The sequence below is a fragment of the Varroa destructor genome, unplaced genomic scaffold (genome assembly GCF_002443255.2).
Source record: "Varroa destructor unplaced genomic scaffold, Vdes_3.0 BEIS01000004.1, whole genome shotgun sequence".
Lineage (NCBI taxonomy): Eukaryota > Metazoa > Arthropoda > Arachnida > Mesostigmata > Varroidae > Varroa > Varroa destructor.
The window spans coordinates 20,344,425-20,362,900 of NW_019211457.1; the positions used below are offsets into that span (position 1 = coordinate 20,344,425).

The window sequence follows — 18,476 nt, forward strand, 5'->3', positions numbered from 1 at the left end:
TTCATATAAGCAATGTAGCTGAATAGACTGACATAAAAAGATCGTGGAGAGATTAGAGAGACTTCATTTAATAAAACTAATAGTCGAAAGCGGAGCGTGAACATGGCGATTTTTTCGGCACGTTCAACGTATCGAGGAAAACATTCGTCGAAATATGTTGAGCTAACTTCCCGCATCTTTTACCTAAGCCTTCCAAAATTGCTTATTATTCGGAGTCGAAGAATAGCGTACTTCTAATTGTATTATCATCGTATCGGCCTAAATCACGACACTATGAGATAATTATTATACAAACATTTATTCTCCATTGATATTATGTGCAATTAACATTAATTATTATATTTATTGTTCTATGTGGATATGGGTTGGTTAGTTGGTTGCTGTTGAGTCTCAATGTTTGTCCTTTAGTCTTTCCTTCATCCTCTTTTAACGGAGGACACATGAGAACGCATCATTGCTACCATTTTGGCCGTCTTCGCCCGTGCGCAAATTTATTTCGTTCCCTTAGCTTTTGTATCACTCTAACTGAAAAATGTTACTTGTCAAATTTGCGTGCACTAGCGTTTCCTTATCGTTCATCATAATCTGTCTACACGGCAATATCTACTATCGTCAATAGCAGTTACAACAAAACTTTGACCTTCCCCAACCGCGTAATTCTCGTAACTGTCAGTGCGCCTTAACGATTGTGTCTGAGTGTTTTTAAAGTACCAGCTCTTTGTACACATGCACGCCCGAATTACATCATATATTGTTGGGCACACGAGTGCATGTCACACATTCAGTCTCTCTCTCAGTGTTAAGGGGCTGGCAAACCTTTTGTCGCATCACTATTGTGTATTTAGTTATACCCATCTTTCCGTGTTAAAAACATATTTATAACCTGCCCTATATAGCTACCGCAACTAAATTAGACACTTTTTATACCTGCATTTTCCTCTTCCATACGTTCTCCTCAAGCCATTTAAAGCAATCGTTATATCTGTATAGTACAATTATGATACAAGGCAGAGTCCGCTATGCAACATAGTACGCAAGATATGACTTAGGCGCTTGATGATCCCCTAAGTCATATTGCTAGACAGTAACATTAGGGTATGAATTCACTTGTCAGTTTTTCTTCGTTCCCACGGACTCTTACCCTATTTGTAACTTGTATTCGACACCGCACTTAGAGCGGACGCTACTGCATCATAATGCCAGTTTGAAATAGTCGGTTGATTTTAGCAAAATGTAAGTATTTCATTAAATCTTGAGAACAGAAAATATACAAACATTGATTGGATATTGCTGTTTCACCATCGATAATAGGCGCGTGTATCTACAGACCAATTTGTAAAGTTATCCACCAAACCTTACCCCTTTGAAATATAACTAATTCTTTTGTTTGCCAGCAATGGCCATTTTGAGGCGTCCCATTTGCTGTAATTCTTCAAAATCTTTGCTTAATTGAGTCATACTTGTTGTTGTGTGTGTCTACTGCTGCTTCTGTACTCAGTTTCAGCAAGGGTCTCAACGAGACCGGAAGACATTGGATCTGGTGTACTCCTGCCCCTACTCCTTTTACTATTTTTGTCCTTTTTTGTATGTTTCTCTTGCGTTCAGTGGGGTTAAGTCCTAGGTTCATTTTTGAGCGCCACTGCTTTACTTATGCTCCCTTTTTATATCTTTGCGTTCGCTGATGTGAAATTGCTCTCCGCTTTCTTTAAAATTTGTTATATCCAAAGAATGGATATCCAATAGGCGGATAGTTATATATTAGTTATACAACCTACAATCCATTGTTGTGACTGATTTTCACCCTTGTTTTGATTAATATTGGGTTGTTGCGTGTCACTTGAAGGACTATTACAAGTATTTCCTTCTGTAACACATAATGACACCATTTTTAGGTAGATAGCAGTCAATCATGCCGTAGCTATCTTTCCATCCTTTTCTCCCTTTCTTTTTGATCACCTAAAAAAACACTTTTTAAAAAGAGCCTTTTGTTGGAGTTTCGATGCACCACCCATTAGATGGATTAGCAGGAAAAAAAGCACAATTTGTTCGACCATCCTGTCGTTGTCGCGATCTTTCGCTTTAGCTGGCGAAATTTTTCTGATTACTGTCGGCAGCGCTGTATCCCCTGTTTAAGTGGTCGCTTGAGCCCCAGCGCAAGGCACCATGTTATTTCATCTTTAACATCATCTTTCCTTTATGGCTATTCATTATAAGCATCGTGGTCGTCGTCCTCAATTGCATCGTTAGTATTATTAACTCGTCGTTATTTTCTTTGCGTTAATTGGACAATGAACAAATGATCTATAATAAAAGTTCTTTTTTTTTCCTTATATTTGTTCACTATAATACAGTTCACTTGCACATCCAGCCAACACATTTGTCAAACCATTCGAAAGCGGTTTTTGTTATCGTTGTTTGATGTCGTTGACCAGCAATTATCATATTTAGCTTACTATTACTTGAGACGTCATATGATTCGATGTTCCTTTTTGCTATTGTTGATGTTGGTGTTCGTCGGATTACGCACAGGAACGCAAACCAGATGGGATCACAGTCCCTTTAAAAGGTTCGTCATGGCAATTGCTTGCACTTTATCTTAGGCATTGCCAATTATATCAGTCAGTACGACGCAGCACGACACCTTCGAAATATCTACTAGCTAGGCGATATCTGTTGTTGGCGTTAATGCTGGATTAGAAACACCATAGAGACGTATGAGATGGCCACAACAACCAAGCAGATCTACTTGTATAGTTGATGACAGCGTCAATTGATTCTGTTATCAGTTCATATTGTTGCGACATCTGCTACGTTGTGAATATAGGGGCCAACATAGGCCTACAACCGATTCAAGTCTCGTCCAGTATCTCGATCCGAGCACGACCGTAGCTGATCCGGTCGGATGTGTAGTGCGAGGGGTAAAGACTCGCCATTGAGTGCCAGATAGGCGAGGCAGCCGTTAAAGCCGTGATAGAAAGCCGACGGCAAACGGGCTGGAAGGGTAGATGCTCCGCCCACCTAACAGAAATGGAAGAAGATCGAGTATTGCGATTAAAAGAAGACCTGTTATTTATTGACAATCCTTACGATTTGTGTGCGGGTTTGAATAAACGAACGTTGAATAAATAACACTGTAAACATATACAGTACATGTTAGGGTCGTGTTAGCCCTTGCAAAGAAATCCTCTGTGCCCTTGTATATAGAAGGTGGTGTTCCTGTTTCAACATTGCGAACAGGATTTCGCGTAAACAATCTATAAAATGACTGATCTATACCTATACACGTGCATAGTTATGGTACTATTTAGCTTATTTAGACGAACAAGGCGTTACCCATATGACGGCGCTATTGCCATAGATGGATAGTTCCTCGAGCGGATGATCGACGGCTACCGTCGTTGTCAAGGAACTGTCAATCTGCAACGATGCCATCTGCGAGTTCAGCGTCACCTGCGCATTGAATATACAATAAGTAATCAACTATTATCGGAAACTTTTAATTATTTTACGTATTACTGCATCAATATAAGCAAGTTGAGTCCGAAATAAATACAAAGATTTATTTTCAAACTGATCGTTGTCAATAAATGTAATAGTTGATCTCACACATAGAAATTATTTTTCACGTTAATATTACGTAAATACAAATTTTTATTAAGCTTGATAATATCGACATTCCTTTACAAAAATACATACGTATATATGAAGTATGCAACCATTGTATCTCCAGTGTTGATGGGAGACTATGGGTTAGGATTTTTTTTCTGCCGAGGAATAACTGATTAAAAAAACTAAATTAACAGATTAAAGGGCATTTTTTTCAGAACTGAGATAAATTTTTTAAGATCATCCTTATTTCCCGCTGTTCTACACATTTTTAACAATATATTTATGTTAATGTCGTAATGTGTGCAATCTTCGCAAGATATTGTACCTTAGCATGATGCCAGCGTCCATCATTGACGTTGGCTTGACTCCGCAGCACGATAGGGCGCCGCACTGTGGCAGCGAGATGCAAGTTGAACTCCAGGTGTCCGTCAGCGAGGGCAAGCGCTATGAAGCTCCCAGCGACGCTCGTAGAGGCACCGCTGTTTTGGGAGACTCCGGCCCCCACACTGCCCTCAGCTAACCAAGCTAGCAGACCTGAAGTCTGCTTTGACCGGAATCTAACTTCGAATGTATCGTCCTCGTTATTCTCCGCCCTAACGAAGATACGGAAAATAGTCAGAAGGAGAAATGGAGTGAGAGCAAGAGCACGCACGCAGATATGTAGAGTTATTTTTGAATTTCACATTTGATACTCAACAAAAAACAAGAATTACAATTAATTATATTGAAAATCATGCAATTAATAATTCTAACTAGAATTATTACGTAATCCAATCCAGCACCTACTTTGAGACGAACTTATGCGGAATGTGAACGTAAGTGTGGCCATCAAAAAGAACGGGTTGTCCCATTTGTTCCTCAATTTGAGTGAGCGGCTTTTCGCAGTGTTTTCCACCGAAGTTGGGTGCGCAAGAGCACGCATACTGGCCAAGAAGTGGTGTACACACGCCTCCGTTGCGACACGGACGAGCCCCACAGGGCGGGCCATGGTATTGGCTAACGAGGTGCGAGGATCTCGCACGAGCTAGAAGATTGTCCCACACAGCCCCATTGACGACTAGACGCTGGATGGCGCCATCGAGTCCGGCCGAAGGACCAAGATCTCGAGGAAGCGCAGTGTCCCCCGACACTCCCCCGATAAACAGGGGCTGATCCAGATTTAGTTCGTCCAGGGATCCCTGGAAAAAAATACGCAGTCAGCATAGCTCTACATTGTAGTCCATCTATGCTATGTTATTGTTTTTGCGGTAGCTATCCAATTGATAAAAAGAGGTCAGATAACCTCGTGCAGCTCTTAGGTCGCTTAAGCTCCGGCTGTGTTTCGTGTTCATCTGCAATCAAAAGTTAGTTAAGATAATTTTTTTTATTTGTTACTTGGATTATTTGACCTAAGTGTTGGCATTAAAAAAGGCCTTACCATCGAAACAGCTTGCACGACGGGCCCGCGATCAACTTGCAGACTACCTTCTTTGCGATTTCGGGTCACACGTATAGAATGCCACTCGTTAAGACTGATCATATTCGGGGCCCTGAAAGCAAGCGAGCACAACGGAAAGCTATTTAAAGTTTTCGTCCTCATATCAGCGCTTGCAGGAAAATTTATACGTACCATCATTTAAAATATTCTTTGCTGAGTAATATACATGGCTAACGCTATAAAAATACCATATAAAATATGAAAATGAAATCTGCAGATATTTGAGAGGTAAAAACATGAGCAGATAGCCGTTATTTACGTAATCACAACTGTGGATGACACATTTGGCCCGGCCCCGCCGAGGTTGTATCGGTATTCGACGTGCTGCGATACGAGTGAGATGGCGAGGTAGTCGCCTTTACCAGCGCGTCCCTGTCCATTGTATAGAATCAGACCAGTAGAAGCTCGAGGTAAGAACCAAATATCGAGCGTGAACAGCTGCGAAACCCCAGCGAGCGTTGGGAGCACCAAGAAGCTGTGGCCCGAGAAGGACACCACTGAGTTTGGTCCCGCTGCCTTGATGCCTGTAGCACGTAGATGTCAAAAGTGGAATGGCAGAGGTACATGAGTTACGTAGAAGCCTCATTAATGTGCAGGCAGTGTAGAATAAGTAGTGGTAGTCGTCTAACTGTCTCTTTCGGCCTTCTTATATTCTACAAAGGAAAGTTTTTCAGATAGTTCTATCGTGTTAATACATCCGTAAGCAGTGTAAAAAGAGCTTTACCTTATAGAAGTACTAATGTAATGTACAATATATATTTACTGGTATCGCAGAACTGTCCCGATTTGCCTGGTGGACATTTGCAGAAGAAGGCGTCTCCGTCAGCAGGTACACAAGTGGCACCGTGGGCGCAAGGCTGAGCTGAGCAACGATGAGTGGCTCGCTCACAGTCGCGTCCGCCGAAACCTGGCCGACATTCGCAGCGGTAGGAGGTTCCCACGGGTTCGCACAACCCCCCATTCTGGCACGGCGCTGCTGAGCACGCAGTTTCCGTACATTCACCTGTAATACCGTCATAAATAAAAGTCAAGTTTCTGCGGGAAAACATTGTTTATTTGCCTCAGTGTCTAATCGGTGAGCAATCATCGTCCATATATCGTTTCTATTAATAGTAATCTGATTTTAAGTACCGCAGCGTTGGTTTATTGAGTCAGCTATTATTTTTCTAACACAAGTGACCTGTTACTGTTAGGCTTGTCGAAATGCGAAATCCGTCAGTCAGTTAGAAGAATTCATTAGTGAATCAGTGGGCACCAAACCCAAATGTATTTATGATATCGGCTGACGTGATTTATCCTAACTTCACGCGGTTGCAATAGCTAAGTCAGGCTCAGTGTCTATTGCGATAGATTCAAATTGAAGAAATGTTTCAATCATCGACAGGAGCGTTTGAGTGATGAATTTTAGCACAGCAAGAAACATTAAATAGGAACAGCATACCCAAGGCACGTGTCCTGAATGGACCCGGAGGCAGACAATATCTTAGGCCCTTTTAAGTAGGGAAATAGTGATAACAAAACATAGGACGGGCAAACGTCTTTTTTGACGTTTGCCCGTCCTATGTTTTGTGACTGAACTCGAACGAATGCCCTTGAGTATCGTTCTGGGGATTTGTAACGCAGATCTCGAGGCCACAGATAGTTAATATATTGAGTTTATTGGCAGATTGCCTCAAAATTACGACTGCGACTATACGCAGATTTGCTAGCAATGTAAAGTTAGCGTGCTTTTGGAGACAGTGTCATTAGAAGATATATAAGCTAAATTGTAGTCATCCGTAATAAATATAAGACCAGTTGATCTAATCATTTTCACATCTAGAAAAGACTAAGTACACTGAAGTGAAGGATCTCTTTTAGCTAGTCTATCCTTTTTAGTTACACCGAAATATCCTCCCAGTTAGCTCAATGAATCAATCCCGACAAATGATCAGATTCAAAACCGAAAAGGTTTGGAAGATTAGGTGCGTCTTGACATTCATTAGCTTATCAATCCAAAAGCAAAATAAGTACAGAACACGTCATTGGAGTTGACAAATCCACCTGTTTAGATATTTATATACGTACAGATAAGAAACTTTAGATATTTACCTAATAACACATATCGTCACCCACGAAGATTATTTAAATGCATATTTTAAAGCAATAAGACTTTGCTGTTTGTGTGCGGTAAACGAGTGGTACGTAAACTACACCTTGAAAGGTTCATATAAGATATAATAGTTCACATGTTTCCAGCACTTGCATCTTCAAAAAAGCGCTTGGATTAATGAGTTCAAAAAAAAAGATTTTTCCGCAATAATGTATTGGCTCTCGTATTTGCTGAAATATAGTGTAAAAATCTCCTTGAAAGCTAAAACGTACCCTACAGGCTACTTTAACTGTTACCGATACAGTTAGCTCAGACCCGAGTTTAGTAGAACAATAAACGCAATAAATGCTGTATCTCGAGCAATAATTACTCGTTGTCTATCGAGACATCTAGGAGGCTGGTAAAGAGACCTCAAAGAGCTTCTGAGAAAAATCTTTGTACAGGATGCCCCATTAACTGAAGGCCCCCGTGATCTTCAGTGTGCCGCAGGTAAAAGGTAAAAAGAAAAGGAAAGCCGAGGCTTAACATACTGATGATACCTATAGCATTGGTGATAGTTACAATGGCAATGATGACTATAATGATAGGGGGAGGCTATTATTTATTGTTACGACATTCGTATTGTGTAGGTAGTATGCAGTTACTTTTGCTTCATATTGAGTTACTTAAAAAAGGCACGATAATACATCACTTCTTTTGTTGTATCGACGCAAATACCGACGGCAAAAAATATCGACGGGCTGACAATAGATCTTTAGTCACAGCAGAAGGCAGTGGTCGTTTCACCACCATAGCAACACGGAAAACTAATAATATATTGAACTAATGGAAGGTCTTCGGACGTCGGTTGACCAAACGAACGAAGCGAAATTTAAGATAGTTTGAGCGAATAGGGGATAAATAGAGAAAAAGCTTAAGAAGGACGAACTGTGAAGAACTAAAGCAACTGGTACAGAGAAGAAGCGTGAGCCGCCGGGTTGTGGCACCGGTGTGAGAAACAACGACAGGAGTAGCAACCAAAGATGTCGCTGCTGACACCCCCAGCAATTCAACATAAAACGGTCGGCGTTTGACGAAGCCTCTGACGAAGCACAAAACCCGACGAAGGACGTATAAAGGCACAACTTTAGCTCACGATGTTTCGTATTATTATATACTGCCTTTAACGGCCAATACACGTAAATCGATAAATAATAATTTGTTCTAAGAATAGCACCAAATACTTAGATAACTTAGATTCCGCATAGCGAAAAGTGTTGTAGTGCAAACCGCCTTTAATACGGGTACCGTTTTAATTGCACGTATAAAATGTACTAAATGCTTTTTTTAAATTAAAGCAAATTCGACCTCAGAATTTTTAATAGTTAATGAGAAAGTTACATTCTGCCTCAAATGGATTTGTCTATATATCATGCAGTGTAAACCTGATTAGTGTCCGTTTATCGTACGACTAAGGAAAGGCAAAATCGGACGTCCGGCCACAGTGTGAACGAATGACAAAATCGCTTGCTCGTTAGTTTCTGTTCCAAATGATTATTTGAGAGCTCTGAGAGTAGAAAACTCTTTGTGTTTCCAGAGCTATATTTAGGCGAAACTGATTTTAAGAATTTTGCTTCTGAAAGCCAGGAAAAGTTTATACAGTCACGTGTAACTATGAATACACGTGGTTAATAAATGCAATCTCAACAACATTCCATATTCAGCGACTCCCAACAATTGTTTATTTACGAATGATGAGTACTTCGTCTTTAGAACCTTTCGTTATGGTGCTTGCTCGGACTAGCTAAAAGCGAACTGCGATAATATTGATTCCCATCAAGATATTTATACTCACGTATATTATAAGCGCTAAGAATATCCTTGGACTGAGGATATTTCAGGTTGAGGTGTTTCTTCCCTACCCGAATAAGGCTGATGCAACCTTGGAAACCAGTGGAAACACCTACATTTTGAAATATTCTGAAAATCACATGAAAATACAATAGTTTACCGTATGCATGTGAAACCTCTACAAATATGAATTCGTGTTGCCCTGAAATCAATGTAGATAACTTAAGCGGTTTAAATCCAAAAATAATTTCAGAAGTAGCACAGATGTTCTCCTATCAACTCAGAGGATTACCTGTGACTTGAGAAAAGGATTTCCATTAGAGCCGTGCAAATATTATAACAATATGAATATATATTGCCAAAACTGGTTCAAGCTCACAGTTAGATATATTCTACCAATGAAAACTGTTTGGCGCTAAGTCTACTTCTAAAATCGTTGATCCAGGACGTCTCCATGGGAACCTACAGAAGACAACTCCATTTGTATTCATTTGGGAAAGTTTTTTTCTATTGCTTTCGCTTCCCTTGTTCTGCCATTGAGCCCAGTGGCGTTATTATCTCGTCGTCGTCTTGTTACCTCATTACATTCGATTTCGATTGCCTTTCACGACAAGCAGCTCCCTCTCTGTAATGTGGCGGTTTTATCTACGATTGAAGTCTCGTTGATCATGTATTATTACATACTTTGTTTTGTTTGACTAAATGAGGCTTTATATTATTATTTAATATTTTTCCTATTATATTACGACAGTTTTAATACACACAATTAACGCCATAATATCTTCAACAACAAATAATGAATCTGACACTGTCCAAGGGGAATTTAAAAGCGAAAAAGTAATTAAAAAAAAAACTGACGCTTCGCTGTAGTGATCCACAACACCATACTTATTGTTACATTTGCTAGAAGAAACTAAAACATCACCAAGGATGCTTTTCTTTAACGCAGCCCTAAAGTTGTTGTAAGCTACACTTAAGTAAAACTAAAATCTTATGATCTGTGAACAACATATTAAATACTGCCTTTAATGAACTAGGCAATTTTAGTTTTCTCTAAGCGCAGCCTACTCAGGCGTGTAGTATCCATTCCACGTCGTTTTCAGTCTACTGAAAGATTTTTGTTACTTCGAATTAATAGTAAACTGAACAGCACCATAGACGTAGTAACAACGTTGAAAATATTATTATTAAAGCTCGTTACGTAGATGAGGTAAATAGTAGTAATAATAATGGCAGTAGAGATGCAGTACTCTCGGAGAAGCTCTTGAAAGTGCCAAAGAAGGAAGAGTGCTCAGTACACTGCAGTGAACTGCTCTGGGTTCTGGGTTCGAAACGAAGAAGCACAACAACGAAGCGGGTGAGCCGTTACTATTTCGAACTATTAGTTTCGGTTTGAATTTAATAGCTTCCGTACAGCTGCACTTACCCCTCGATCCTTTTGGGCACAGACCCAACGTAAAGATTTTCAGCGAGATCGAGTGATTTGAGCACTCCCTCGGATCGACCCGTCACCTCAGCGCCGCTATCCACCTTCAGAACGCCGTCCTGGTGGTAACGACGAATCATTACATGGTGGTACTCTCCGGGCGTAATTCGTTCGTGTGACTTCAGAGTTACTGTTCCTGAGACAAGCAATAGGGTTATTCTCTGTCATTCTAAAAATTGTGTACAGTATGTGATACACAACCCTTCGAGCAGAAAAAGTGTCCATGACCTATCTCCGAACTGTCATTTTTTTTCAGTTTTACAAATGAATCAAAGGAACTATGCGCCGCGGGAAGAACAAAAATCACACAACTAATTGAGCTCAAGAATATAGCCGTTTGCATTTTATCCAGTTTAATATGCGTGAGTTGTTCTGTATAAGCACTCTGGATTTGGAAGTATTCAGCTATAGGGACCGAACAAAAAATCCATGAAAGAGCTCCCTTCGACAAACTGAACGTTCCTTGTATAAGAATGTATTCATATCCATTACGAAAAAACCACAATCCATATACGAAGCTGCATTATGTAATATCTAGTAATCTAAAATGTCTAGAAGAATCAACGTACCAGATCCTAGGTTATATCTGAACTCGACATGTCCTTCTCTGAGGGCCAATGACATAAAGTCTCCAGCGCCGGTCATAGTCTGTCCATTGTAGAGCAAGAGTCCGTCGCTAGAGTACGCCTTGAACTCGATCTCAAGTGAGAGACCCTGGTAAGCTTGAAGACGGCGCAGCTCTAAATACGCCTTCCCATTAAAGTGTGGTACCTGGAAAGATTAGATCCAATCAACATAGTAAAGGCTCATTTACTAAACTGCCTCTGCATTACCTACTCTATTCGTATATTGATAGAACAAGCATTCAATAGCAAAGCAAGCTGTATATAAGTTTCTAGAAAATTACTCTGGATAGCTCTGCACCCCTTAGTTGCTAGAGATGCATAGAAACCAGCACGCATAGAGGAGGACACGTTCGTTGAGAGCATAATAAGAATACACGTAACATTGACCTTTGTTATCTGGCCCGTTGTGGTATTCCCACAGCTAACCATTTTCAGCAAGTGTGCCCTATCCTATGCTTAACACAGGATCGGATCAAACTGTGTTGATTAAGACATCCCTCCGCTCACTAAATGCTAATTCCGCATCCCCATCTGCTCCTCTAATTCCTTGAGCTCCCACGTGTTATTAATTATTTGCAGGAAAGATTTGAAAGTAGAAAGTGAGAGCATTAAATAAGAGGGTCGAGATTTCAAAAGCTGATCGACTTCCTGTTACAAAAGATTCCGTAGATAATGTGCTAGCTGAATTAAGCAAGGTCAATCTAATGCTATAGAAGCATTAGGTAAGAGGAAAAATGTATTTGTAGTAGGTAGTGCATGCGGACTCTGTTGATTCGGTAAAGTTTTAAGATAAGTTACCGCAATCATCGTCATATAATTGCTGCTATTAAAAAATAAAGGCGCGACTATTAGAGGTCCACTGTATGTAAGATCTTTTAGCTCCGTTGAAGAATACGTATTGGTCATGAATGACTGCTAGATCTCGAATACCAGCTACCTCAGTGGTAGCAATTTAACGTCTGCTTTAAAATCTAGCAAATGGCAGACGTCGCCATTGTATGATAATGTGTTTTAATGTTCAACATCCACACGTGAAACAATACTCGCACGACTAATCATCAATAGTAATATCCTTCAAATATATCACTTAGTTGAACGGTCGAAGCTGACAAGCTGCGCCAACATATCAGGTCTCCTTTAATATGTTAGACAACGACGTTCGGTAAAACAAATTTTGCTCAATTTATTGACCCAACACTTAGCTGCCAATGCGCAAGGATATTCAGGCCTTTACACGATCAGTCCAATCGAATTCTGATCGTTTTCGTACTCAAAAAAAATAACCTAATTCTAGTTCAGGTTGTAGAGCATCCTAGAGCAAATATTTTATATAGAGCCTAATGGGAAAATGACACACCGACCTGCCAGACGGCAAAGAACAGGCTTTCTGGGGAATATCAGAGTCTTTGAGGAATGTACGCTCTGCACTCAAACACGCTTTCCGACAATTCTGCGACGCTTAGAATACATATACGTTTCCTGCGTGCCATCTTTCACTCTCTCACCGTACCGCCATTCTGCGTCTTTCTCGAAAATGATGTGGAATTCACCGGCCATTACAGCATTATTTGATTTGTGGATAAGCACATTCTCTTGTCAAGTCTTGTGAATGTGGAGAAAGGTACAGGGGACGCTGCTCGGGCTCTTATTGAATCAGAAGCATCGTCTCAGAAATGCGTAAAAACGAGGACAAAAAGGCGGGAGTGCAGAGCAATCTTGTGCCCCTTCTGCGAATCGACAAGACAACGCGAGATTCGCGGAGTATTGGGGTGGATCTGCTTCGTGACAAGAAATTACATTCTATGAATTCTTCGAATAGAAAAAGATCTAACAGTATTTGAGAGAAATGCGTGTAGGATTCCGTTGTCATGGCGAAAAACAGCCAAGGTCGAAACGTATATATTTTGGCTGTGGTTCTAAACCTTTCTTGTGAACTTTGAATAATGCGTCACAATATAGGTTTAAGTGGGCACAACCTGCATGTTGTCATTAACAATCAAATTGAATGGCACCTGAAAGATTTTACTTCAGAGACCGCACATACTGTTATACATTGATGCATGCTTTGATTGCAATCAGTTACTAGAAATCTAATTTTTTGTAAGTTTCAAGTCATCCAGTAAATCATTTTATTTGCACGACTTCCAAGGGCAATTGAAACCCAATTTAAATTTTTGAATGGTGTGCCTTCTTCATACTGTAGCTAAAGCGTATATAAGATTTTTTTTTAATTCTACACGTAACAGTATCGGTTGTCAATGCTGTTACGCTTTATATCATCATGCAAAGCAATGTTTGCCAATTATATCCCCCCTTAACACACTTACCTGAATGGAATCGTCGTTCGTAAAAGCAAAAAGCCCGTTTGAGGCCTCCGTCGGTCGAAAATAGTCATCGGGGGAACTGGACAGACTTTGCAGATCGCGTGTAGACTTATGGTCATTATCCCGGTCTTCGTGATCGCGGTCAATTGTGGAACGCCGCTGGGGCCCAACCGTTGGGGCTATCTCGTCTGTTGAAAATAATATACACAACATCGGGATGGAACAATCGAGACAGAGAATCGTTCTACGAACCGCATGGTTACCAGCGCATAAGCGATGTAATGGTATCTAAGAAACACATTTACTCTTCTGGTTAACTTCTATAATTATCCTCTGGATTTATTAGGCAAAACTAGATAGATCACTAAATTCTAGGCTGGTCCTAAGTTTGCACGCAATGTAGGGCCTGATAGAGTGTGCAAGTGCGCACCAAATAGGCAACATAGTTGTCGGAGTTCAAATTTAGAACTAAGCTAGTTTGAAGTAGGTAAGGCACATTTCCAGAGATGAAACGGAACTTGTGATAATTCCTCTTGTTACTAAATTAATGACAATTCTGAAGTTTTTGTGCAACATTGAATATGATGACTATACATCATTTTAAAGTGTTTTCTATATTGCAACGTTTGTACAAAACAATACTTGAGACTGAAACACCTGCAAGGCCCGTTCGTTAAATATGGTTAGCAATTACCCTTTTAACAGTTTCACCATGACTAACCCACCCATTAACAGAAACCTGTGACCCGCTCTGTCCATATTTAAGGGATTATTAAAACGGAATTTTCAAAATGAGGTTTAATAGGAGCATGTTTGGTTCGTGCGTAATATAAACGGCTTCTATTGTGGATCTGCGTATATAGCGTTCATTTGCTATACCAGCATGACAGTGGCCAAGATGAACGATGGATATATGTTTCTGTGTGCGACAACTGAACTCTCGCAGTTGACAAGCACTGCCGTATGTCATCCCATCTGAACCGCAAACGGAGCCTCCCTGATCTTCTTCAGCCGAGCACCGAATCTCGCATGCACAAAGAGCTTCCCCTGGACTCCGTTGTTGGCACACCGCCCCATGACGACACACCAGCGTTGCGCATGTGCCGCTTGTCGGGCGCACCAGCGATGCTGAGGATTTTCACAGAAACGACCGAAAAATGGAAAAAAAAATTAGACCATAATTCTTAGGTTATAATTCTTAGGTTGTCGAAATAGTACTTGATAACTTCTAATAGAACAAATTGAAACTCCGTTTAGATCTAAGATGAGCTAGCACGACAAAGAAACGGCCGTTTGTTTTGTTAGAACTGAACATAACAACTGTAGTATTCCAGTAAATACAAATATGATAGCCTTTCTCCATACGAGAACTCATATTTCTACCACTGCTAAACCTCCTGCCTAAGTCGGTTTTCCGTAACTGCTGTGATACATACCATCGGTGCATCCGTCTGCACTGAGCACTTCTCCCTTGGGGCATGAGTCGCACTTCATGCCTTGCACACCGTGCTTGCATACGCAGCGTCCCGTCATCTGCTCGCAATCATCTCGCACAGACCCTAGGGGATGACATTCGCATAGAGAGCAACCGGCCTGACCTCCTGCTTCGCCGATACGGTGAAGACCCCAGTAGCCCGGCTCACACCTGAAAGCTCATGTAATAAATACAGTTACTCGAAGTGAATAAAAAATGCGTGTATAATCCTGCCAATAGTCGCCTCTGTTGTGACACACCAACATTTTTTCTAAGCGGCCGTTTGATACAAGTGGGGCATCGAATATATGGCGACAAGCTGAATACGACTACCGAATTTTGGACGTTAAATCCTAAACCCGCAAGTAGGGGCAACTAAAAAATAAGAATAGTGAATCCGAGTACTTGGTTATTAGGAGCGATGCTTTTATGGAACGCACTGCTTTGATCGCGAAATCGAAAAAGTATTACTGTTTTTTAATGAGATATGTACATAATTCGAAATTAAGCTGATTGATCAATCCTGATCTGTGTGATAAAATATCACCTTAATTTAACTGCAACGATAGAGTTCGAGGCTTTTGAGAGGGACCATACTCCTATTGTGAGATTGTAATAGCTGTAAACATCAGCAACTAGAAATATGAAATCGGATCGCAAGAAGTTTTGCGCAATTTACACTTCAGTAAAGAAGAACTCTGCGGAAGGAATGTAGAAGGGAGCATTAAACATAGAGGGGTACTGTTTTTCATGGTCCAAATCACTACACAAAGAAATTACTAAACAGTCTAATGATATTCGGTATTGCCATAAGAGCCGAAATAGGCTCATTGAAATTTCGGGATTTCCATCTCCTCAGTACATTGCATAATAGGGACAGGCAGCGATCAAACCGCAACGCTACTTAACGCCTTACAGTTGTGCCGATGTAGGACGAAGGAAACGATGCCGCGAGGAACAACCTTTGCTGAAGTGGGGCATGGGCAGTTTGGCATCAAAGAACAGAACGGTGTCTACCAAAAGAGGAGAGCACTAGCTTCATCTGATTCTAGTATTTGCTATGGCACAATGAAGCAATAAACCATAGTGTTGACAACAATTTCGCATAGTTTTCCTTATTGGAAACAAGTAGAAAACACAAGTGTTACTTTAGCGTCATCATAAGAGATAGCCGAATCCATTGAAGCGAGGTAAGGCTTCAATAAAGCCCTATTCTTAGGTTCTAGGTCTAGGCTCGAATGCGGGCATAGACAAGCTTCGTTTCGTGCCGGGAGCTAGTTGTCTGATGAAATAAATGCCTAACGGTGGTGCCGGATGAAAAACTCGAAACATAGGCTAGATAAGGCCCTCGATTTATATAACGCACGCATTTAATATAAAACTAGCTTTATTTTACATTTTTTGAATTTACATTACGTTTTTTATACGAGCGTTTTTTTTATTATCGTTAATGCTAGTTGGGTGTAAAATATAAATTAAAAAAAAGGTAATGATTAACAATGCTACACTTTATATGCCCCGAAACTGTTAACTAGTTCAGAAGGTAGCGGCCTCCCTTGTTTCTTGCCCTCTATTTTTAATGTCAACTCTGTTTTTCAATAAAATCAAAAAGCTGCTGAAACGATTCTTGTCCTTTTCGGCCAAGTTTTTGATGCTGAGAGTAAGTACTACTCAAAAGTGACATGATGAACCCGACCTTTCGAAATGGCTAATTGTTACATGAACCTATATTCTTAAGCTAAGTACTTCTCATCTAATACATTACGGAAGCATTTCCGGAGCATTTCGCAGAACTCTGAAACTGGGTAAAGATTGGTATCACAATTTCGTTTCGTTTACGTCCGACGCTACCATCTGCAGAGCCCTGACAAAGACAGATCAAGTGCAGTCAATGTATCTATTGATAAACTCGTTGGCAATTAGGTCCCCACGGGCTTCCTCAATGGACCTTTTTAAATATAAGTATATGCAGGCTTACTGAGCAATTAGGGATAACGTCTACTATTTGTTTTGAAGATGGCTCATCAGTCGGATTAAAGCAAACTTCGTTGTCCACTAACTCTCGTTGTTTTTCGGACCGGTCGAACACAAACTACGAATTCGATCGGTCATTATCGAACCTTTCTCAGAAAAGAATTCGCGTATTTTGGCTTGAATACAACCTATATACGTAAATATGATTCACTTCAATAAATATCACATATGCTAAATACATATACCGGAATATATTTTTTCTGTATGCAAAATATTACGGCGCTCCTAAACACAAGCTGGAAAAAGTAGCACATAATCATTAAAGACATTTATTTCCCAGTGCAAGAAATATTTATTGTTCACAGCTATTCACGTGGGATTGTTACCCAACGACTGAAAAAGTTCACAGCTGACGTAGCCATAGAACACTGATGTGTTATCCGCATGCACGTTGACATATAACTGCAAGCGTAACTAAATACATGTCCATGTACTCACTGGTTACAACTCGATTTTCTTACTGCAATACTGACCTTTCGCACCGAAGTCCTCCGACGCCAGGCTTGCACTGACATTGCTTGGAGACGGAGTCGCACATTGTGCCGATGGAACCAAGCTTGTTACACCCACAGGTGCCCGGGCAGCCCAGATAGCCAGGACCTAGGGCAGCTGCGACGTTGTCAGGACAGCAGCCATGTTTGCTAAACATGCATTTCGTTGTTTTCGCTAGAAGAACGAAATACAAGTGGGACTTAGTCGACTTACGTCCTCGCAACATCACCGCACTATCTGCTACCAAATTAACTAAAACAGTTTTGTCAAACAAGGTGTCGCTATAGCACAGAGCAGAAAGATTAGACAGACTGCCCGACAGTTTGAATCCTTTTTCGTTCTTCCTCCGACTGAAGAACTGCTTGCTCTATCGATGAGGACACACGACTCATTTTCCCTACAGTAGCACCCCACTGGCTTTATTTAGGACGTTGATGCACGATCATCGTATGCATAATTCAAGTTCTGTGTGATATTTTATGTATTGCAGTGGAAAAAGAATCCCTCACAGCTACATAGATACGCATCTCAAATCGAATATGCAGCACTCACGTCCGATCCATGGTAAACCAACCTCTTTTTTCGCAGCAAGTGGCGAAACCAATGCCCTTATGGCAATATGATCCGCCAGGACAGATTTTGCCTCCTTCGCCACAGTAATACTCGTTGCCAGTTGCTGGGTCTTTGAGAGGAAGGCCGCCTTCACACGGCAACGAACTTTTGCCATCTAAAGTGAATTAATAATGAATACGACAATTATTAGTGCTAAAAGTAGGTAATGATATTAAATCTTTTGTTAATCTTGTTACCGTTTATAGAGTTACTTCTTTAAGCAAAGAAAATGTCAATCTACAATACGTATATTTTGCTTACTCGTCCCTCGGATGCTACGCTGGTATTAACGTTTGCACAGAAAGCTCATTCGTGTTGATTCTGTAGAGTTTTATTAATTTGAATTATAGAATAGAGTCTCTGTTAATCAAGTCAGACATTTTGTTCTGTCTATCTATGCCTTAACAGCACACCCAGCTT

At 40.6% G+C, this 18,476-nt stretch overlaps 1 protein-coding gene across 16 annotated transcripts in view; it reads right to left on the bottom strand.

Moving 5' to 3' along the window:
• Nucleotides 1–279: 279 nt before the first annotated feature.
• Nucleotides 280–18,476, bottom strand: part of LOC111250514 (agrin-like) — a 232,384-nt gene continuing 214,187 nt past the window's right edge. For all 16 annotated transcript variants that reach the window (XM_086988853.1, XM_086988847.1, XM_086988846.1 and 13 more), the window contains 15 exons: nt 18,019–18,171; nt 17,426–17,618; nt 14,881–15,089; nt 14,324–14,572; nt 13,448–13,632; nt 11,064–11,265; nt 10,435–10,630; nt 9,013–9,137; nt 5,850–6,089; nt 5,346–5,610; nt 5,027–5,138; nt 4,396–4,787; nt 3,935–4,202; nt 3,334–3,450; nt 280–3,018 (listed from right to left, as the gene is read on the bottom strand). In XM_086988853.1, the coding sequence (XP_086844979.1) occupies nt 2,839–3,018; nt 3,334–3,450; nt 3,935–4,202; nt 4,396–4,787; nt 5,027–5,138; nt 5,346–5,610; nt 5,850–6,089; nt 9,013–9,137; nt 10,435–10,630; nt 11,064–11,265; nt 13,448–13,632; nt 14,324–14,572; nt 14,881–15,089; nt 17,426–17,618; nt 18,019–18,171 (3,086 nt within the window). In that variant the 3' untranslated portion in view covers nt 280–2,838. The remainder of the gene's footprint in view (nt 3,019–3,333; nt 3,451–3,934; nt 4,203–4,395; nt 4,788–5,026; nt 5,139–5,345; nt 5,611–5,849; nt 6,090–9,012; nt 9,138–10,434; nt 10,631–11,063; nt 11,266–13,447; nt 13,633–14,323; nt 14,573–14,880; nt 15,090–17,425; nt 17,619–18,018; nt 18,172–18,476) is intronic.